Source organism: Salvelinus sp. IW2-2015, linkage group LG28, assembly GCF_002910315.2.
Source record: "Salvelinus sp. IW2-2015 linkage group LG28, ASM291031v2, whole genome shotgun sequence".
In the NCBI taxonomy this organism is placed as follows: Eukaryota; Metazoa; Chordata; class Actinopteri; order Salmoniformes; family Salmonidae; genus Salvelinus; species Salvelinus sp. IW2-2015.
In genome coordinates this window covers 26,255,953-26,278,923 of record NC_036868.1, presented here as the reverse complement: position 1 = coordinate 26,278,923, position 22,971 = coordinate 26,255,953, and the positions used below count along the sequence as shown (strand labels likewise).

General features: G+C 45.0%; 2 protein-coding genes across 2 annotated transcripts in view; both read right to left on the bottom strand.

The window, feature by feature from the left end:
• The window catches only part of LOC111954134 (mitogen-activated protein kinase-binding protein 1-like), a 51,535-nt gene extending 47,808 nt beyond the window's left edge, over window positions 1–3,727 (bottom strand). The window contains 1 exon segment of the mRNA XM_070435730.1: window positions 3,454–3,727. Within this exon segment, the coding sequence (XP_070291831.1) occupies window positions 3,454–3,540 (87 nt within the window). The 5' untranslated portion in view covers window positions 3,541–3,727.
• Window positions 3,728–4,745: 1,018 nt separating this feature from the next.
• The window catches only part of LOC111954169 (MAX gene-associated protein-like), a 21,386-nt gene continuing 3,160 nt past the window's right edge, over window positions 4,746–22,971 (bottom strand). Inside the window, exons 3-20 of the mRNA XM_023973688.1 lie at window positions 20,231–20,804; window positions 19,820–20,015; window positions 19,498–19,726; window positions 19,149–19,318; window positions 18,732–18,893; window positions 16,974–17,013; window positions 13,526–13,770; window positions 13,058–13,291; window positions 12,596–12,863; window positions 12,073–12,399; window positions 11,055–11,965; window positions 10,808–10,902; window positions 10,625–10,664; window positions 10,253–10,429; window positions 9,957–10,068; window positions 9,579–9,743; window positions 8,032–8,154; window positions 4,746–7,768 (exon numbers count right to left, since the gene is read on the bottom strand). Of these exons, the coding sequence (XP_023829456.1) occupies window positions 6,225–7,768; window positions 8,032–8,154; window positions 9,579–9,743; window positions 9,957–10,068; window positions 10,253–10,429; window positions 10,625–10,664; window positions 10,808–10,902; window positions 11,055–11,965; window positions 12,073–12,399; window positions 12,596–12,863; window positions 13,058–13,291; window positions 13,526–13,770; window positions 16,974–17,013; window positions 18,732–18,893; window positions 19,149–19,318; window positions 19,498–19,726; window positions 19,820–20,015; window positions 20,231–20,804 (5,612 nt within the window). The 3' untranslated portion in view covers window positions 4,746–6,224. The remainder of the gene's footprint in view (window positions 7,769–8,031; window positions 8,155–9,578; window positions 9,744–9,956; window positions 10,069–10,252; window positions 10,430–10,624; window positions 10,665–10,807; window positions 10,903–11,054; window positions 11,966–12,072; window positions 12,400–12,595; window positions 12,864–13,057; window positions 13,292–13,525; window positions 13,771–16,973; window positions 17,014–18,731; window positions 18,894–19,148; window positions 19,319–19,497; window positions 19,727–19,819; window positions 20,016–20,230; window positions 20,805–22,971) is intronic.

The window sequence follows — 22,971 nt, the reverse complement described above, 5'->3', positions numbered from 1 at the left end:
TGGCTCAAACGCGTTAAGAAGGAAAGAAATTCCACAAATTAACTTTTCACAAGGCACACCTGTTAATTGAAATGTATTCCAGGTGACTACCTCATGGAGCTGGTCGAGAGAATGCCAAGAGTGTGCAAAGCTGTAATCAAGTCAAAGGGTGGCTACTTTAAAGAATCTAAAATACACTGCTCAAAAAAATAAAGGGAACACTTAAACAACACAATGTAACTCCAAGTCAATCACACTTCTGTGAAATCAAACTGTCCACTTAGGAAGCAACACTGATTGACATTAAATTTCACATGCTGTTGTGCAAATGGAATAGACAAAAGGTGGAAATTATAGGCAATTAGCAAGACACCCCCAATAAAGGAGTGGTTCTGCAGGTGGTGACCACAGACCACTTCTCAGTTCCTATGCTTCCTGGCTGATGTTTTGGTCACTTTTGAATGCTGGCGGTGCTTTCACTCTAGTGGTAGCATGAGACTACAACCCACACAAGTGGCTCAGGTAGTGCAGCTCATTCAGGATGGCACATCAATGCAAGCTGTGGCAAGAAGGTTTGCTGTGTCTGTCAGCGTAGTGTCCAGAGCATGGAGGCGCTACCAGGAGACAGGCCAGTACACCAGGAGACGTGGAGGAGGCCGTAGGAGGGCAACAACCCAGCAGCAGGACGGCTACCCCTGCCTTTGTGCAAGGAGGAGCACTGCCAGAGCCCTGCAAAATGACCTCCAGCAGGCCACAGTCCAAACCTTTGACTGGTACTGTATATACATATATACACACACACTACATGACCAAAAGTATGTGGACACCTTCTCGTCAAACATCTCAACTCAAAATCATGGGCATTAATATGGAGTTTGTCCCCCCGTTGCTCCTATAACAGCCTCCACTCTTCTGGGAAGGCTTTCCACTAAATGTTGGAACATTATTGCGGGGACTTGCTTCAATTCAGCCACAAGAGCATTAGTGAGGTCGAGCACTGATGTTAGGTGATTAGGGCTGGCTTGCAGTTGGTTTTCCAATTCATCCCAAAGGTGTTCGATGGGGTTGAGGTCCGGGCTTTGTGCAGGCTAGTCACGTTCTTTCACACTGATATCGACAAACCATTTCTGTATGGACCTCGCTTTGCGCATGGGGGCATTGTCACACTGAAACAGGAAAGGGCCTTTCCCAAACTGTTGCCACAAAGTTGGAAGCACAGAATCATTCAGAATGTCATTGTATGCTGTAGCGTTAAGATTTGTGGCCTAGCCCGAACCATGAAAAACAGCCCCAGACCATTATTCCTCTCCCACCAAACTTTACAGTTGGCACTATGCATTGGGGCAGGTAGCGTTCTCCTGACATCTGCCAAACCCAGATTCATCCATCGGATTGCCAGATGGTGAAGTGTGATTTGTCACTCCAGAGAAAGCGTTTTCACTGCTCCAGAGTCCAATATCGGCGAGCTTTACACCACTCCAGCTGACGCTTGGGATTGCGCAAGGTGATCTTAGACCTGTATGCGGCTGCTCTACTATGGAAACCCATTTCATGAATCTCCCACCGAACAGTTCTTGTGCTGACGTTGCTTTCAGAGGCAGTTTGGAACTCGGTAGTGAGTTTTGCAACCGAGGATAAATATTTTTTCCAGCCCTCAGTGGTCCCGTTCTGTGAGCTTGAGTGGCCTACCGTTTTGCAGCTGAGCCATTGTTGTTCCTAGACATTTCCACTTCACAATAACAGCACTTACAGTTGATTGGGTTAGCTCTAGCAGAGCAGAAATTTGACAAACTGACTTGTTGCAAAGGTGGCATTCTATGACGGTGCCCTGTTGAAAGTCACTGAGCTCTTCAGTAAGGCCATTCTCCTGCCAATGTTCATCTATGGAGTTTGCATGGCTGGCTGTGTGCTCGATTTTATACACCTGTCAGCAAGGGGTGTGGCTGAAATAGCTGAATCCACTATGTTCAAGGTGTGTCCACATACTTTTGTATATATAGTGTTAACGTGATGGGATGTATAGGCAATATGGACAGTATATGGATAGAATATGTATACTGAACAAAAATATAAAACGCAACATGACACAATTTTAAAGATTTTACTGAATTAAAACGCAATTGTGTTCCTATTCTGTAGCTTATGCCTGCCCATACCATAACCCCACCATGGAGCACTCTGTTCACAACGTTGACATCAGCAAACTGCTCGTCCACACGACACCATACACGTGGTCTGCGGTTGTGAGGCCTATTGGACGTACTGAAAAACTATTTAAAAACAACGTTGGTAGAGAAATAATCATTCCATTCTCTGGCAACAGCTCTGGTGGACATTCCTGCAGTCAGCATGCCAATTACACACCCCCTCAAAATATGAGACATCTGTGGCATTGTGTTGGTTGACAAAACTGCACATTTTAGAGTGGCCTTTTATTGTCCCCCAGCACAAGGTGCACCTGTGTAATGATCATCCTGTTTAATCAGTTTCTTGACTTTACATGTTGCGTTTATATTTTTGCTCAGTGTAGTATATCTGAATAATAGTATATGTAGTTAAATAGGTTTGGCCTTACCTATAATACAGTATATACATAATGTATGAAATGAGTAAAACAGTATGTAAACATTATTTAAAGTGACCAGTGTTCCATTACTATGTACATCCTGTAGCTTGTTAAGTGTTTTCCAGTGTTGGTCACACCCACTAATTGGCCAGACATGATCTCAATGAGCACTGTGGTCTGTTATAATATATAACATCAAGGAACCAGAGTAAAACGTTTTCAGAACCTCCCTGCAAACTAAAAATAAATGTTCTCAGAACAGGCGAAATTTTCACTTCTGTTCTCAGAAAGTAAAAAAATGTAAGTTCAGTATTACTGGTTAGGAAATGTGTGGCTTCGTTTCCACAAGCAATGGCAAACTAAAAACAAGTTCCCACAACGTCCAAGGAACCAAATGTGCTAGTTGGGTAATATCGACCTCAAACTGAAAGAAACTGAATTGGTCTGGACAGAGAGCTAAACAAACACTTCAATACCTCCCTGGCATTTTCTGACACCGAATTGTGCCTATTATCATCAATACAACGTGAGAGGAGGTTGATTGATTAGTTTGCACGCTGTTCTGTACTTGATTTTCTCAACAATAACCCGATTAGATGGATCCACCGACTCAACCTCATGCATTGGAAGTGTCAAAATAGACTATCTTTTTTTTTTTTTTACCAGGTTCTCAGGTGTTTACAGACCTATGACTATTTTATTGGGAATATGAAGTTTTACATTTGAACATTTTAATCTAAGGCATTTCTTGAGAGTGATATACCCACAATAAAGCAAAATGTTGTTTCATTATTTTCCCCAAATGACACAAATAGAAATATAATTTGAATGCAATGACACTATAAATTACTCTAGTTAACCTATCATTCGGGCATAAATCTATGAAAAGCAAAACGGCAGTCACTCACCTTGTCGGCAAGGTTTTCCTTCCGATTCTTCCGCAGCATGTTCTTTATCCGACTTTTTATTGTTGACCCGTGCCCGTCTACTGTCATCTTGATGGTAAAATATCCCGATAAATGTCTTACTTTAAAAGTTATGCGATGTTTGAACCGTGAAATCCTTCTTTAGGATACAAACGCGCTTGCATCCTCAACTAATATTTTTTTGTAGCCGAGTAAACTTTAAGGGCATAGGCTTGTGTACAACTTTAATCTCTTGATTAGGTTAGAGCAGCGGTAAACTCCGGTGACGGGTGTACTGTAGTCGGCTTAGCTCATGTTTAGCGACTCAACTAGTTATCTCCTCTAGTGCAGAGGTTCACAAACTGTGGGGCGCGGACCCTAGGGCGCAAAGGACTGCGGAAAAACGTTTTTATTTACTTTTTTTTAAGGAACTCAGTCTGGTTTTAATCTTACTCTTGAAAGTTGTAATAGTAGAATGAAATTGGTTAGTGCATCATCAGTAACTATTGTCATGGTATTCATTGCATACCTTAGAGAGCTATTTATAACTTGTCAGAAATGTCCAGTACAACTAGCCCATGACAGCTTAAGTTTCTTTATTTTTTTTGCCCATTGTCATTTTTTGGTCACTCAAATATCACATGAATACACGTTAGAAAATTAGCTTTCAAACGGCAAAATGTTCTTTGCAACCCATGACATGTGTAGAATTGCAGGAAATAAGCTTTAAACCTGCAAAATTCTCTACACCAACAAGAGGGGTGTGAACAGTTTGTTATGAACAGTGCTTATGCCCAAAGAAATAGAACTCTATGGGTTCCCCAATGCTGGAAGAGGGGCCCCGAGTGAAAAAGTTTGCAAACCCCTGCTCTAGTGCAGTAGGAGGCCCATATAGATGTAGATCTAAGGTCAGTTTTGTTCCGCCGCCTACCGATGGGCTGTGGAGATGGCAGCAGAATATGCAGATCCTAGATCAGTCCGTGTGTGTGTTAGTCATTCATCCCTACTTCTCGTGGCACGTTCCTTTGTTAAATTAGCACAGAGAGGAAAAAAAATGGATGTTATTTATCTAATACTTGATATTGGTATTAGTAGGCACTCTACTAGCCCTATAAATGCAATCATTACCCCGTATCCGCCAGTGTAATAGAGACGCGAGTGTGTAAAACTCAGATAAAATATACATTTAACCTGTGTCCTAAGTAGACCATTAGAACGCTGCAATAATTAATGTCTATAATTACTAGTCAAATTCTGATATTTACAAATTGTTTAATTCTTGTGTTCTACTTTATTATTCCACATTCGATACTGTTCTACCACCTCGTGGCGTTTCGTGCAGGTTACAACTGCCGCCACACCAAAGAAATGTATACGGCTTAATTCATTTTCAAGGCCACAGTATCGTGCCAGCACATCTGTGACTGACATAGCAGTCATTTCTTTACAAACAAATGCATCGAGGAGCATTATTCAACACTCAAGTCAGACAAACATTTACAAAGAGTATTTGTATATACACACACACTCACAGTAGGCTTTAATCGTGATTGTTTGACACACAAGATTGAAACAAATGTCTTTTGACTACAAGTCAAATAACAAAAATGTTGACATGTTATGCATAAATTCCTCAAAAATCAGACATGAGAATCATTGAACGAGGAGGTCCATTGTAAAACAGACAGGGAAGCAATTCATAAGGCAAATTCAAATACTTAACTTTTAAAAGTTTAATATTTATGGTTGTGACTGTGTAGAAATAATAAAAGGAATAGTAGAAATTCTATTCGCTAAAGACTTAAAAGTACTAATTATGAGAACTCCCAAAAGCCTGGTAATGAAATTAAGAGTGTATTTAAAAGGACTGTACACAACAAGCGCTGCTATAATACATCGTCTTTACGGTGGCATAGAAATAACATTTACAGGGTTTTCTGAAATGAACAAACACATGAATGATGTATCTGAAATCAATGATTTTCAGCTGCAAAGATTAGGGCCTATTGGTAACTTTAAAATGGACCAGAAAGTAATTGACCTGTTTTGTGGTCATGCAAGTTCATAATTTTTGTACAGACCTTCCCTAGAACTTATCTTCAACAATTACTTTGATGATTAAATAACAGAAGTAATCAACTTTCTACAACATAATAACAATATTGACTTCACCAAAAAAGTAGGACATCCCACATTCACCCCAACATGGGGCTAATGTCCCATGTACAACTACTGAAACAGCAGCCAAACCTTCAATACATGCATACAGTTCATTCATTTAACGTTTCGCTCAATGACTAGAGATGTTCTGAAAACTGACTGTCCTGTAGGTGTAAATTATTGTCTGCTTTGTTGTGTATTCACGAGTAGGCAGGCAGGCAGGCAGGCAAATGAGTACTAAAGATGCGACGGGGTTAACTCACACAAACAACTGTCCAGGGTCCTTTGGATTTGTGAACAGGCACATGTGGCGGTCTCAATGGGATTACTGGACCTGAGTGCAGCCTTTAATGACAGTTAGTTAATGACACATCTGTTGACGTGACGTGTTGAGTATGATTCCCTTGTTCCTCTGGTTGGAACTAGGCTGAAATGTATCCTCCTTGGAGTGAAGGGAGAGGAAACGAGGTAGACAACTACTGTACGTTTGAGTCATTTAGCAGACACTCTTATCCAGAGCGACTTACAGTAGACTTGCTCTACCAACTGAGCCACACTGTATCGAGATGCACCAATGGAGGCAGTGTGGAAATGCAGCCTTCGTCTCAGCTCCACTAGGCCTTGTCAGACCTCATTGTCCTCTTCCCCCCGACAGAGCGGGTCACAGGCTGTGTTCCAGGCCGACCCATAGCCTGTGGTGTTTTACCCGGGCTTCCTTTAGTCATTGCTGCAGAGCTATTAACCCCAGCTCGGGTTGTCCTGGCCGGGCTATCTCCCCGTGTTGGTTTGGCTGCGCTGCCATCAGTCTTCACCACAGGGCTTAACCCAGCCCGAGTCCCAGGGGCTGGGCTAGGGCTATCTCCAGCTTTCCGTACTTTAGGAGGCCTACCCCGAGTGGCAGGGCTACTGGCAGCTCTCTTCACAGGGTTACCCCCAGCTGGAGTCACTTTGGCAGAGTTACCTCCAGGCCCAGTCATCACCACAGGACTAGTAGTAACCCCAACCCGTCGTACTTTAGGAGTCCTACCCTGCCTCGTAGGTTCCCTTGGGGTTAGTTGGTTTTCACCATCCCCGGTGTCAGTCACAAGAATACCCCCAGGTCGAGACACTGGGGTACGYGCACTACCCGTGGCTTGTGTAACGTTGGCCGGGCCACCCCCAGTCGTTGCCACAGGGGTAGTAGTGATATGTTCAGTTGGTGGGGATTTAATGTCCAAGCGCGGTGGTCGTCGTGTTCTCTTCACAGTTGGAGCCTCCAAGCCATCTGCCAAGCCTCCCCCTCCCTTCTGTGTCAGCCAGCAATCCTTTTCCTTTGATGTCACCAAGCCGTCCTTTGCTTTCTGAGTGATCAAGCTATAATCTTCCTTCGGTGGGCCCGAGCTATCCTCTCCTTTTTGTGGGACCAAGTTGTTCGTTTCTTTCTGAGACGTTGTGCTATCCTGTTCTTTTTGTAGTTCTGAGCTATCCCTTCTTTTCTGTGTGACTGAGCTACCCTTGCCCTTCAGTGTCACAGAGCTCTTCTTTCCATTGTGTTGGACCAGGTTATCCTTGCGCTTCGGTGTGACCACACTATCCTTTCCCTTCCGTCCCACTTCTATGCCCTCGTGTTCAGAGAGAGCCTTCACCAGTACGGCTGCCTCTCCCTTGGTCAGAGACAGGCCCCAGCCTCCTGGATCGCGCTCACCCACCGCCTGCGGTTTCTCCAATGGCCTCCAGATGACACTGTTTAGGGGAGCGCTGTCCGCGAGGGGATACTTCATAACAGAAAGCCTATTGATCAAGTTTCTATTGATAAGGGACTTCTTCTCTGTAGGAGTTGATATGTTGTCTTTCTCTGTGGACGTCTCTTCTTCCATGGATCCATTACAGACAGGGGCCTGTGGTTCCTCCTTACCTACCTCTGGCCTCTCCTCTGCTGGGCTGTCTGAGGACTGCTCAGCCTCCCCAGACACTCTACCCTGGTCCTTCTTCTCGGGGTCAGTGGCAGACGCAGAGCACTGTGGGCTAGGGGTCTGCGAGAGGGGCTGAGAGGGGTGGATAATCCGGGGTGTACACTCCTTCTCCACAGCCTCCTTGGCTGCTGAGGTGGTGGTGGTGGAGAGGGAGGTGACCGTTGATGGTCTCTTCATAACCTTCACTGGGCAGACCGCTCCTCCTGCTGTGGATAAAGGAAATACGCCACAGTTAGAATGACAGACTTACAACAACATATTCTAGTCAGAGTGGCAGTCTAACGATCATAACCCGTGCCACATTTTACCCATATAGTCTGCCAATGGACTTTAAAACAGAGTTATCACGCTCTTCCAATTCATCATAGTTTATATATATATATATATTTTTTTAGATATAGAACTTACATAACCTTCGAGACAAGAGTGAGAGACCGAATGTGGGTATCCTGTTCCTGTATGCGCTCACCTGGTATGGAAGCAGGAAGTATGATCTTGCCGCTTTCGGTGCGTAGAACAGCAGCCACTGGTTTCACAGAGCCCCTAGCTGCACCTGCCTGACCCAGAGAGCTAGCCCGAGACAACTGGGACACTGGGATACACACAGAGAGAAATACATGAATAAATAAGAGCTATATTTAAATGGTTTATCAAAGTTATCTGGCTAACTCTATGATCCTGCTTAGTGCTCATACTCTCGTCGGACATTGGGAGAGGGAGTGAGAAACAGGTGATTAGCGACCCTTTGACTTGGCTGCGCAAGTTAAATGTTTCATTGGTCGCATCAGTGCGAGCAGCACATTCCACATGGTTACCTAACTCAAAACATCCTATTTTTTTAGGAGGCTAAAAACATAATTTAGTCAAACAGTAAAGTTTGTTATAACCTCATGATTCCCGCCATGAAAGTTTCTGCCCACCCCTGTACCTGTTTCACTGGGGCCCTTCTACGGTGTCGAGTGAGCCACTCTCTCTCTCTCCTTTCACGGGAAAAATAACGCTCCAGGAGAAAGTGTTCTGATTGTATAACATTTTTAAATCATATTGCGGGTAAAACACAGCTTTCCTGTTATCACAGTCGAAGAAAGGAGGTTATCAGCTTTCTGTAGGTKTGATTTGTATTTCTTTTATAACCGAGATATCTGATACGGCTTTGAGATACGGAGCATGTTAAATGTGCATTGACCATTGGGATTGCATAGGCTTCATGGAAACTGTATGCAGTCACTAACTGTAAGTRGCTCTGCATAAGAGTGTCTGCTAAATYACTKAAATATMAATGTAAAACTGGGCGGTAGGCTAGAACTGCAACCTTTTTGGGACATAAACAATTTACRGTTASATTAATACATGGCTACTAGCAGTGGGTATTATATTAAGAGATAGCCATTTAGCTAATGTGTTTTGAGATCCACTAAAATAAATTAGCCTATGACATTAGTGCACATTAAGATGCAGGAAAATTCATCTCCATTAAACAAACAAACAGCATACATTCTGGAGCCATATTTTTACAGTAAAATGTAACAATAGCCTAATTGTCAACCCAAAACGCATGACAATCACTGGATTAGGTTGACATTAAAATATTTTGAATCAATACATGAAAAGATGAAACAAGGTATTTCTTCAACACCATCTCAGTAGTACATTATACTTTTTCATAAAGCACTGTGAATGACTAAGATTACATTTTTRCCCCCTATTGCTTGCAAAGCTGTCATCAAGGCAAAGGGTGGCTACTTTGAAGAATCTTAAATATTAAATATATTTGGATTTGTTTAACACTTTTTTGATTACTACATGATTCCATATGTGTTATTTCATAGTTTTGATGTCTTCACTATTATTCTACAATGTAGAAAATAGTAGAAATTTWWAAAAAKCCTGGAACGAGTAGGTGCATCAAAACTTTTGAGCGGTAATGTACCTTTATCTGAATGTTTGCTAATTCATTGATCCAGRTTAGTGCCATTCCTGCTGTTGTCAGACATACAGGAAACAGGTTATTATTACCTGTCAGGGTGTTGGGACTAGGGGTGAAGGCGGTGGATGAGAGCTGGCAGGTAGAGGAGATATAGACAGAGGTAGAGGGCACATCTGCTCTTCTCTGGGCAGCCAGAGCTCTCTTCTTCTCCCAGATCTCCTTCAGCTTGGCCTTGATCTGCTCCTCTGGCTTCCCTACGATGGAAYGATATGGGTTCATAACATCATGTCTTGGTTCTTAAGATGGAATGCCGCTAGTATCTTAGTTTTCTGTTTTCGGGCTTTTCTTAACCATTGTGAGTTCACACACACACCACTGTTTTTGCTTTATAAACCATCTTTGAAAATAAGGAGTCTGAAACATAATATTCAAGTAGATTGTGAGTGAGTAATTTCAGTCAGACGTACCAGAAATGTACGTAATCTCCTTGACATAGACAGACTGGATCTCAGTSAGCATCCTTTTCTTCTCCTCCAGAGACTCYGAGTCCACCGACAGGGWACGAATCTCCTTCAGAGCCTGATGGAAGACACAGTTTAAATATATCTTTTGTATTCGATAATTATCAGGCTACAAACCAATGGGAAAATCAGAGGTCACAATTCAACCATGAAAAAGTATGTGTCTACCACAGTACAGAATAGGATAAAATGAACCAAAACAAATGGCCAGCTACACAGCCACATAACAGACATTCCCTTACTTGTGAAAGGAGGTGAAGCTTCGAGACCTTGGGGTCCAGTTTTTCCATGAACAGCACCTGTTTGAGTCTGGTGAAGAGTTCCTGATGCTCGCCGCGACGCAACCTCTCCGTCAGGGTACGGTTCTTACGACCCCCTCCCTCGCCAGACCCATCCTCCTCTCTCTTTTCCCTCTGATGCTGCATGGCACAGGGGTCAAAGGTTAAGAGCCACTGAGCATTCTATTGGGTATTCCGAGACCTCTAAAGCAATTTTTTTTGCCATACATGACAGCTATGAATGAGTAGGCAAAACATCTCCGGAAAAGAGGGCCTAAGATTACTACAAAACAAGATGGCTCTGCAGTTATAATGGACAGATGGGAGAAGCCTTACCGTTTCCTTTGGTGCTGTTTCCTCATCCTGACTGTTTTGTCTGTGGATGAATTTTTATTTTATTTCATACAAACATGTAATAAACTTAACATGAACCCCAGCTTCCTTGAGACAGTCTCACGCAAATCATACTGCTAAGTGTAAACAGCCAAACACCCATGCCTCCACACACTCTAGTCTTACTGTGTGTGTTTGACAGCGACTCTCATCTGAGGGATGGTGATGCCCKGTCTCCTCTCCTCCACCGTCTCAATGTCAACCGCTTCCTCCTCTTCTTCCTGGGGAGAGAGAGAACACAACACACTCTGGCTTTACAAAACACTACAACAGAACTCATTCAAGTGCAACTGCAGCAAACAAGTTTCCAAATTAAACATAGGATTTAAAAAAAAATACTTAAATCAAACCATAAAAAATGATGCTCTCTTACCTCGGCATATTTATCACTGTCGGAATCCGAGTCATCCGACGAGTCACCCGGATCCGAGTCCGAGTCCTCAACATTAAAATCAGGATGCCCGTTCTCATGCATTCTCAGAGTCGTAAACTGACTGAACTTTGTGTCTTTCTGATATGATTCTGGGCTCCACGGTCGCGAGCCCTCCCCCACATCACCCCTCTCCCCCACCTCACAGGTCAGCTCTGTGGGACTAGAGTAATTGACTTTGGCTGATCTAAGGTCAGATTTAAGGCCCTTTGACTGAGTCAGACTCTGTTTCTTCTGGGCTAGAGCTAATCTGGAGTCAGGTGTATTGGTATTTAACTCTGGGGTGTAGGAGAATTTTGCAGATTGCACAGTCTCCGTTTGAACTTCTATCAAGGCTAGAGGTGAGGGAGAAGAGGTTCCTTTCTGGTTCTTCTGGGCCTTTCCACCTGCAGGTCCAGAGGAAGATTTGGTCTCCAGATGAGGCACTCCTTGCTGCAAAGTTCTGGCTGCTACCGCTTCACCCACAGCTGTGGTTCTGATTAGTTTGGGTAGGCTGGGAGAACCACCAGTACCTCCAGGTTTAGGGAGCTGGATGAGGGTGAAGCCCCCAGGCAGGGCCACTCCGGCTGGGCCTTCCATGGTGCCCTGGCCTGGGCCCCTTGTGCCCTGGTCCCCTGCAATAGGTGAACAGATCCTGAAGGAGTAGGTCCCAATCTGGCCCAGGAAGCTGGGGGTCTTCAGGGAGGAGGAGATGGTCAGAGAGACGGGGGAAGACGATGAGGTCTGGGATGGGGTGAAGGCACCCGACTGGCCTGTGATGAATTTGATGTGGGGGGAGTGGGGAGGGTTGTGGATGGAGGTGAGATGGGGGGGAGGGGGGAGTGTTTTGCGGGTAGATGGCTTGATAGCAGAACCTGTGGGGACAACACAAGATATCAGAGGGCGTTGAGGCAGTGTGTGTGTGTGTGTGTGTGTGTGTGTGTGTATGTGTATACACACATGCATGAGTACATGAACTCACCAGGGGTATTTTTTTGATTCTTGGCCTCTATGTGACATATCTGATTCAGAGGTACCGGTTTTATCAGGTGTCCGTTGGTCTGATGATACGTTTTACAGCCCTGGGAGGAAGCGACTGTCTGTAGTAGCATCTTCTTCCCTGCAGGGGGCACCACACCAGGACGAGAGCCTGGGGCAGGAGGAGGGGCCATGGGGATCAGCAGCAGGTGAGAGCCGGCTGGGTCTTTAGGGTCTGRGGTGGTGGTGGTTTGACTAGTGGAGGTTTTTCCTTTAGATTTGGTGACACCTAGGGACCATGGTGGTTTGTAGGGAGGAAGCGTGTTCTTCCCTGGAGAAGAACAACAATGACAGTGTGAGAAAGACTTTTATGAGAGAATACATACAGAACTTTAGCCGTCCTTGAACAATCAGACTTCGGTTCCTCAACTGACTAATTACATCACATTTAACACAATAAAACATTTACAAATGTTGAAGTAAGGTTAAGGTTAAAACTTCTACCTCAAGCCTCTATTCCCTCTTACCTGCTGGTGTCTGGAATACTTTCTGGGCCATAGACATAGATGTCACACTACTACTGCCTAAAGGAGTAACAGCTGTGCCTGCTGTCTTGAAGGGCCCAGCACCCCCAGGTGTTTTCTTCAACCTGGGTGAGCAGGAGAGAGGCTTCTGAGGGCCCTTCGCTACAGAGCGCAACCTTCCGGTGACGAACGCGGCCAGCCGATTGGTCGGGTGCAGAGCTCCCATCTGCCCCAGCAGCAGCCGGGCCTGGGAGTATGATTTACCGTTCACCTGGGGAGGAAGAAAGAAAGATAAACATAAAGAAATGTAGAGGATTGAGCTTTTCACAAAACGTAGCCAAAATGTTGAATGTCCTCAATGACAATAAAACCACTACAAACTACACTTAATGCTAGGTCATTATTATTTTTATTATGTCTAGCTACAAGACTAAAATCAATGTAAAGTGAGCATAACAAGCCCACCTGGATGAGTCCTACAGCAGGGCAGGCTGGTTGTTTCTTCCTGGCTCTCAGTCTGCCTGCTGGCACCACTCCAGTCAGAAAGCAAGTCACGCCGACTTGCACCTCCGGCTTCTCAGGCTCTGGCTTAGGGAAGCCCTCTTCCTCCTTCTCATCTTCATCACTGTCATCTGTGACTTCACTATCGGATTGGTCAACATCATCGGTATTGTCGTCTTCAGCCTTACTGATGCACACCTTGAAGTAAGGAAGTGGGTGATGATAACTCAAACACTCATGAGCATTGAATCGTCACTGATTGAGATTCTAAGCAGTGATGGAGCTATGCATTTTTTWAAACCGAAACATGGAGGAATTCTGAACGTTATCTGTACGGCAACATGAGTTGGTCCAAGTAACTGCGTCTTTAAGACAGAAACAGAAACTACATGTTTCTAAAATACTTTATTCGAATGTATATTATCCACCTACCTTGAATATGATGATGTTGCCCTCGGCCTTGCATGTGTGTGTGTTGGAGAGGAGGCGGACGTGGTAGCGGCCGATGTTGAAGGGTTCGGACAGACGGTTCTGGGCCATGCGTCGACACAGAACCCCCAGGACCAGTTTCTGATGCTGGTACCAGTTACACTCTGACTGGATCTCCAGCTCTATGGTGGGCTCAGGAGGACCTTCAGGCTTCTTGGCCTGGGTGGGAGGACTCTTCATTGGTACAACTACAGGGGAAAGGTCAGAGGTCACAGGTTGAGGGTTAGGAGTCAACCAGAATGTAACATTGTATGCTGGCACGCCTGGCAGAAAGGGTTTCGGGCAGTGTGTGGAATATACTGTAGGGGAGCCTCTATTGGGTGCACGTGCTCAAAAAGTAGGCTACCTGCAGCTGCGCACGCTCGTCCAATCCAAAATAATTCCAGCATCCAGTGCACTGTGCATGCGCCATTTGAGGAATGTAAAGAACTCATTCAGCGATTGCCCATGGCTCCACACTGGGAACATTTAGTCACCTTTTGACTTGGCTGCGCAAGTTTAATGTTTCATTGGTCGCATCAGTGCGAGCAGCACATTCCACATGGTCACCTCACTCAAAAACGTCCTATTTTTGTTGTTGTTGTTGGGTCAATCAGTAATGAATGAAAGTGTCTGCTCGTCCCTGTACCAGAAGGCTTCCTCAGCTCTCAATTTTACAACCAAGATACATTTGAAGTCGGAAGTTCACATACACTTAGGTTGGAGTCGTTAAAACTTGTTTTTCAACCACTCCAAATTTCTTGTTAACAAACTATAGTTTTGGCAAGTCGGTTAGGACATCTACTTTGTGCATGACACAACTCATTTTTCCAACAATTGTTTACAGACAGATAATTTCACTTATAATTCACTGCATCACAATTCCAGTGGGTCAGAAGTTTACATACACTAAGTTGACTGTGCCTTTAAACAGCTTGGAAAATTCCAGAAAATGATGGCATGGCTTTAGAAGCTTCTGATAGGCTAATTGACATAATTTGAGTCAACTGGAGGTGTACCTGTGGATGTATTTCAAGGCCTACCTTCAAACTCAGTGGCCTCCTTATTGACATCATGGGAAAATCAAAAGAAATCAGCCAAGACATAAAAGTCTGGTTCATCCTTGGGAGCAATTTCCAAACGCCTGAAGGTACCACGTTCATCTGTACAAACAATAGTACGCAAGTATAAACACCATGGGACCACGCAGCCGTCATACCTCTCAGGAAGGAGACGCATTCTGTCTCCTAGAGATGAACMTACTTTGGTGCGAAAAGTGCAAATCAATCCCAGAACAACAGCAAAGGACCTTGTGAAGATGCTGGAGGTAACAGGTACAAAAGTATCTATATCCACAGTAAAACGAGTCCTATCGACATAACCTGAAAGGACGCTCAGCAAGGAAGAAGCCACTGCTCCAAAACCGCTGCTCCAAAACCGCCATAAAAAAGCCAGACTATGGTCTCATTCTTGATGCCGTCTCGGACCCCTTGTCCCCGTCTTGACTCGTTCCCCGCCCACATGGTCTTGACTCGGACTCGATTTGCTCCGGTCTTGGAACGGTCTCGCTTTAGGTGGTCTTGAACAAAACACTGATGCTTCCCCAAAAATGTGAACAATAAATACAAAAATGTCATTGAAAACATTGTTTTATGCTTAGTTATAGTGAAGCACATCAATTCTGGTCTTCATTTTGACAGTTTGTTGCAAAAGTGATATATTTTGGTCTTTTAGTAGCAAATCTAGCTCTTTTTGCCCCTAGTCGTTCAACTCTACCATTGAATTCGTGATGTAGAGGCACCTTTAGAAGATGGCTCTACGTCAACTCAAGGGAGATGTGCTGGGTGGTACCACCTCAAGGCTTACTTTAAAAGCAAGTGACAGCGTGCCTTAATTGGCAATCGTCTTGGTAAGTGGAGTGTGCCAAAATATTTTGCATGATGCATCCAAATTCAACATTTTACTGGTTACTTCATACCCATCTGTGCTTTTACAAAGACAAAAAACATGTAGGTGTCACGTTGGCATGAAGGATCGGGAGACAGACGCAGGAATGCTTAATAGGGGTTTTTATTCAGCCCAAATTACGGCGTGCCGTGTAAAGGCACAGGGACGAAGACCAAACGAACACGTAACAAAAACACAGGGTTGAAACCCAAACAAAAGAGTGAAGAGTACCTTGAATAAATAACGCACGTGCACGATGATTAACACACGGGACGAGACACGTAATCATCTGCGCAATCCACAACGGCACGAAAGCCCAAAACACACAGCACAGGTACTCACACGCACCAACGGACATAGTAACAATAAATCGACAGCACCATGGTGAACAAAGGTACACATGCAATCAGTGGGAATAGGAGCCAGGTGTTAAGTTCATGTTTTAAGTATCCCTATATTTCTGTTATTACGGGGCTATCACTCAGTCAAGAGTGCGCATGCGCAGGAAGTTTGTTCGTTGTTGAACCTGGCCTTGAGTGTAATGGCTACCTTGTAGTGTGTTCATATAGTAGAGTAAACTTTGTTAAACTGGAACCTTGTCGTTGTGTCATTTCGAGTTAACACCAGGTGTGCGCAATGAAAGTTCCAGAGGGATCTGTAGGCTATGAGAATTATACGGTTTATATTCGTAACTACATCCATCGTAACAAGAAATAGATGAATATGGTGGTCATGTCAACATGTTGTATTTTTCCCCCAACCACTAAAACAGTTCAGCAGGCTCATAGTTCAGTAGCTGCCAGTTCTAATCCCACATGGGGCAGATGTTTATATACAGTACTGAAGACCAATCTGTGAGTTCATTTGACCATTGGAAAAAGAGCTACTTAGTAAATCCTGCAATGCGGGTTGGATTGAATTGAGCCCCTAATCTTCATTTTCAAGGTGATGATTGCACTTTTCTTCCCAACACAATACCGAAATAAATGTGAGTCCACATTAAAGATTTTTTTCTGCGTCCCATGGGGGATTCCAATTTACACCGCAAGTGGCAATAGATGTCAGGAACTCCACGCCTTACCACTGATCTAACTGTCCAGAGCCGTACATCATTTTATTATTAGAGCGTGCCAGTGGACTTCTGGTAAGTATGCTTTAGTGAGAACATTTTGGGATCAGGTACAACTACGTTCACACCCAAAAAGAGTATGACATGTTATATTATTTTTGGCCAGACCTCATCAGATACATTGTTCTACACATACTGAGTATCTACACATACTGAGGGACTCTGTTTTGCTCACTCAGATGCTTTCTCCGATGAGATTGATGTGTCTTGATGTCGGTGCGCGTCTCAAAGTTTTACTTTTGTTGCCTTTAAAAAGGAGCTCATGTCTTATTCAGGGGAGCTTAGCTCTCCCTGGCTCCCCCGTAATTCGCACTCTGCTTTCAGGTACCCGCTTACCTGGTTTAGTTGGAGGTGAGAGGATGGCAGCAATCTTCTTCTGCAAAGACAGGAAAATCAATAAGTTATACATTAAAAAAGAGAGGGGCTAACTCTTATAAATGACCAGAATAGTCATCTTGCAAATACTTGTTTCGATATCTCGCGATGGGATTCGCTCTGAATCACTAAGTCTCGGAAGAACCAATGACACCCGTCTGTTGGAGACAAACGGGTTGAGAGGCTCACCTCCTTATAAAGGAGTCACTCGCCCACCCCTCTGGTCATTCTCACCTCTCTTCCTTGCAAAGAGAGTCAGTAGTGTTGTGTTCGACATTTTGAACATTGAGATATTAAATAAATGATAGATAGAATCAAAGGAGAAAGTTAAGGGTTCTCTGGAGAAGGACAGATAGCTGTGGAATGTGTTGGGGGACAGGAGCAGAGCACCGTGTTGATACAGGGGAGACAGATGGACATCTGTGGATTAGATGGAGGGGTTTGAGGTCAGGAGGTGAGGACAGGTCACCTGAAGGGAGTAATAAGGGTTTGGGATCTTGTTACTCTTTTCCTGTTAGACCATAAACTAAGGACTGGAGAGAGGGAGTGTCTTAAGTAGGATGTATATAACCAATGGAGAGAAATGTTTTGCTGTCTGATTACAGCTGTACAGAACCTTTGGGAAAAATTAAACTTGGTTAAAGCTTCTCTAGTGTCCGTGGGTCATTTACTCTGAAAAATAAGAACCTAACTGTAGAAAGGCCTCTTTAGTGTGCTAAGTTTTCATAACTGTGACCTTAATTGACTACCGTCTGTCTGTAAGCTGATAGTGTCTTAACGACCGTTCCACAGGTGCATGTTCATGAGTTGTTTATGGTTCATTGAACAAGCATGGGAAACAGTGTTTAAACCCTTTACAATGAAGATCTGTGAAGTTATTTGGATTTTTACGAATTATCTTTGAAAGACAGGGTCCTGAAAAYGGTTTCTTATTAATATTGATTTGTTTAAACACTTTGGTTACTACATAATTCCATGTGTGTTATTTCATAGTTTTGATGTCTTCACTATTATACTACAATGTAGAAAATAGTGAAAATAAAGAAAAACCCTTGAGTGAGTACATGTGTCCAAACTTTTGACTGGTACTGTACTTCCATACATTTTTTTAAGCGGGCACCGYGTGACCTTCAGACGAGTGTTGTGAGGCCTGTGGGCGTCCTCGTGCAAAACTTGTACATGTTCGTGAGAGTCCCACCTTTCCACAGAGAGGTCATATTAGTGTGTAGGCCAAACTGTTCGGACGCTACAGACAGAAGTTGGCAGATCGGCTGTACCAACTTCAGACGAGTCCCAAAACACGRGTGGAGCAAAACGGAGAACACCATCGTGTTCGCGAGAGTCTCATCTTTCCGTAGAGGGGTCATAATAGTTTGTAGGCCAAATCGTTCGGACGCAACAGAAGATTTCTGTTCGAAGCCCGATTTTCGGGATGTCTCATGGCCTGATAAACACAGCTCTAGCTCTGTCACCTTTCACCGCAGATGCAGAAGTGTGACATAGGCGAATGCAGTGGATTAAGACGCATCCAATGCAAAGAAAAAAATACATCTCTCGTTTAAACTGACAGATTTTTAAATGGGGATTGTTTTATTATGCTAATTCGATTTCCGTGGGGGGCGAAGACATCGACCTTGGGTTGAACGGTGTATAAAAAAAAAGTTGCCGCATCTACTCCGACAATAACTATTTAGTGTGTGTATGCCTGTTCAGCCTTACCTTTCCGCTGCTGGGGATGATGAAACCGTTACTGTCGTTGAATAGGTGCACCTGTGGTGGCAGCACCTGGGGAGTGGGTTTGGTGTTGAACTCTCTGACGCTGGCACACGTCATCACACTCTCAACGTACTTGTGGACTGGGTCCTTGTCCTCCTCTCGCAGCTGCAGACACACACATACAAGCCGTCATATCTTTTTCCTATACATCTTTTCTGAAATCAACATTTTCACCATTTGCTCCAGTCCTGTGACTTTTCAGGGTGGTAGTTTGACACTATGGGCTGTATCCCAAATTTGACCCTGTTTCCTATATAGTGCACTACTTTTGTTCAGGGCCCATATGGCTTTGGTCAAAAGTAGTGCACTATAAAGGGAAAAGGGTGCCATTTGTGAGCATAGAATGACAGTGGCATTTACCTTAGGGGTGAGACGAGGGTGGTAGATCCTGGTTAGAGGCTTGATGGGTATGTTGGCAGCAGTTTTGGGGATGAAGAGGGGCTCTGGGTCCACCCCTGAGGTGAGGTCCCACAGGGTAAAGACGCGGATGCCTCGATTGGGCTGGACCTCATGGTCCACCTTAGACATAGCTGGACAGGGAGAGAAGGAGGAAACGTTCATTAGCGTGTTCCAAGTTGATGTGCAATGTTTCATTCATTTGGTCAATAAGAGAATAGAATGCAACATTGTTGTACATTCTGAGACAGACATTTGCCTTTGGCGCCGTCTCACAAGTCCCCAAATCCAGTCACCCTGGATATGAACTTACTGTAAACGGGAAGCATCTGGTTCTGGTGATTCTCTGCTGCTGTGGTCTGTTTGGTGATCTTGCATTTGAAGCAGGAGCAGCCCAACATACAGTCTGGCCTGTAGCAGTGGAGTGGACCCCTGGACACCCGGGCCAGGCTGGAACACACACACCCCAGCCTGCAGAACTCAGAACCACACTCTGGACCGTCCACTGGGCTGGCATTGGGGACTCTAATCTTAGAAAGACCCTGAAGGGAACAGACAGAGAGACCATCAGACGGTGTGTGTGTGTGTGTGTGTGTGTGTGTGTGTGTGTGTGTGTGTGTGTGTGTCAGACCTACCTGTGCAGTGAGCAGGGCCATCAGGGCCTTCTCCACCCTCTCAGTAGTGATGTGTGTTCTGTCGTGTCCCTGGTAGAACGTGGCATCCTCCATCTCCATCATTTTCAGCTGGATCTTAGAAAGGCCACTCAACCCGCTGGAGAGGCTTCCTCCTGGGCTGGTGTCCCTCCTCACTGCCCCCTTACCTGGAAGTGACCTATTGATACAAGGATAATGTATAATCAAAAGCTTTATTGTCCATTGTAGGGTAAAAAAAAAGGAGACTTGCTCAATCCCAAACACAAATATCTACAGAACATGAAAAATGTCAGACTCATTTCATATTGCTTTGGGTCAACATGAAATATAGAGAGATGTCTATACTGTATGATTTGGCATGGGTATAACGTGTCTGTAGTAGCACGCCCTTACCTTTGTGCATTAGGGCTGGTGACTTTCACCTCAGCTGTAGCTTCTGCAGCAGTTGTTTTGTTACTGTTGGAGTCCTGAATGGGCCGTAGTACAGAGGCGAATCTGCCTTTGCACTGTTCTGGTGTTATATGGTGCTGTTTGCCTTGTGGCGGTGCATGTTTTGGTTTGGGCTTGGCTGCTTTAGGAGGGGTCACGTGGTCTTTGATAGGTGGAGGGGGCTTCTTTAGAGCAGCGTACAGAAGAGGTTTCTGGGAGAGGGGGCAGGGTCTACAGAAGGCAGGTGGGTGAGGCGGAGGGGCGTGCATCTTCAAAACGCTCTCCTGGGTCCGCACGTAGCTGGTCACAGGTAGCTGATAGGCCACGGAGCCCAGGGGGTTGTGGGAGAAGGCGTCGGTGCAGGCTCTGATTCGCTGGGCCTCTCTCTCCAGGTACTGGTCGAGCATGTCGCTGCAGAAGGCAGAGCGGTTGGGGTTCGGAGAGGACACTCTGGTCCTGATGAACTTGTCCCTCCAACCCTTGATTTTGGTCAGGTCACTGGTCTTCCCTGTCCTGGAGACAAAGGACCTGCTTCCATCTGCACAGAGGCGACAAGGTCATTAGAGAGAGAGACACGGGCCCGATTTAAAATCAACAACTAGACCCTTCACCTAGCCTCTACCCCCTTAGTGTTTGGAGGAGACAAGGTCATTAGAGAAGAGATACAGGCCCAATTCTAAATCAACAACTAGACCCGTCACCTAGCCTCTACCCCCTTAGTGTTTGTAGGAGACAAGGTCATTAGAGAAGAGATACAGGCCCAATTCTAAATCAACCACTAGACCCTTCGCCTAGCCACTACCTCTTCGGGGTTTGGAGACTAAGTATATTGCAACTATCCAGTCCCTTCAGATCTGCAAACACTGACGAGGTTGGGGCTTGGGGGTTATTATTGGACCAAACAATAACCTCAACCATTAACACTCCCCCATTCTACCACAGTAATAGCTGTGGAGGGAGACACTTTCGATCAGTCTGCATGGTCAATGCAGCACATGCAACAATGTTGATGACAACAATGTTGTTTCCACTTTGATCTTAATATAAATCCACAAGCGTTCTACAATATTAGCTTCTGTTTCTTACATCTGCAAACAGAGGCTTCTAAACAGCTTCTACCCCCAAGCCATAAGGTTCCTGGACATCTAGTCAAATGGCTATCCAGACTATTTGCATTGTCCCCCCCCCTCCACACCACTGCCACTCTCTGTTGTCATCTATGCATAGTCACTTTAATTAACTCTACTAACCAATGCTCCTGCACATTGACTCTGTACCGGCACCCCCGTTTACATTATGGTTTTTTACTGTTTCTCTTTAATTACTTGTTACTTTTATCTCTTATTCTTATCCGTATTTTTTTTAACTGCACTCTCGGTTAGGGGCTTGTAAGTAAGCATTTCACTGTAAGGTCTACACCTGTTATATTCGGCGCATGTGACTAATAACATTTGATTTGAGCTAGTTTGTTTTTTCTTAGCAAGTTAAGCTAAATCGTGTTAGCCACTAACTCTAATCGCTAGATAGCTGGCTAGCTAACTAGCTAATAAAAGTAACGAGTCAGAGCAAACGTAGCTAGCTAATACAGCCTGATACCAGTGCTGGTGGAGGCATATTGTTTGTGCAACAGTATCTTCTAAATCAAAGAGGAATAGGCAAAGCATGTACACTGCTCAAAAAAATAAAGGGAACACTTAAACAACACAATGTAACTCCAAGTCAATCACACTTCTGTGAAATCAAACTGTCCACTTAGGAAGCAACACTGATTGACAATAAATGTCACATGCTGTTGTGCAAATGGAATAGACAACAGGTGGAAATTATAGGCAATTAGCAAGACACCCCCAATAAAGGAGTGGTTCTGCCCAGCCAGACCGCTACCTCCGCCTTTGTGCAAGGAGGAGCACTGCCAGAGGCCCTGCAAAAATGACCTCCAGCAGCCACAAATGTGCATGTGTCTGCTCAAAACGGTCAGAACAGACTCCATGAGGTGGTATGAGGCCCGACGTCCACAGGTGGCGGTTGTGCTTACACCCAACACCGTGCAGGACGTTGGCATTTGCCAGAGGACACCAAGATTGGCAAATTCGCCACTGCGCCCTGTGCTATTCACAGATGAAAGCAGGTTCACACTGAGCACGTGACAGACGTGACAGAGTCTGGAGACGCCGTGGAGAACTTCTGCTGCCTGCAACATCCTCCAGCCATGACCGGTTTGGCGGTGGGTCAGTCATGGTGTGGGGTGGCATTTCTTGGGGGCCGCACAGCCCTCCAGTGGTAGCCTGACTGCCATTAGGTACCGAGATGAGATCCTCAGACCCCTTGTGAGGACCATATGCTGGTCGGTGGCCCTGGGTTCCTCCTAATGCAAGACAATGCTAGACCTCATGTGGCTGGAGTGTGTCAGCAGTCCTGCAAGAGAAGGCATTGATGCTATGGACTGCGCCGCCCGTTCCCCAGACCTGAATCCAATTAGACATCTGGGACATCATGTCTCGCTCCATCCACCAACGCCACACCACAGACTGTCCAGGAAGTGGCGGATGCTTTAGTCCAGGTCTGGGAGAGATCCCTCAGGAGACCATCCGCCACCTCATCAGGAGCATGCCCAGGCGTCGTAGGGGAGGTCATACAGGCACGTGGCTGGGGCCACACAACCACTACAATGAGCCTCATTTTGACTGTGTTTAAGGACATTACAA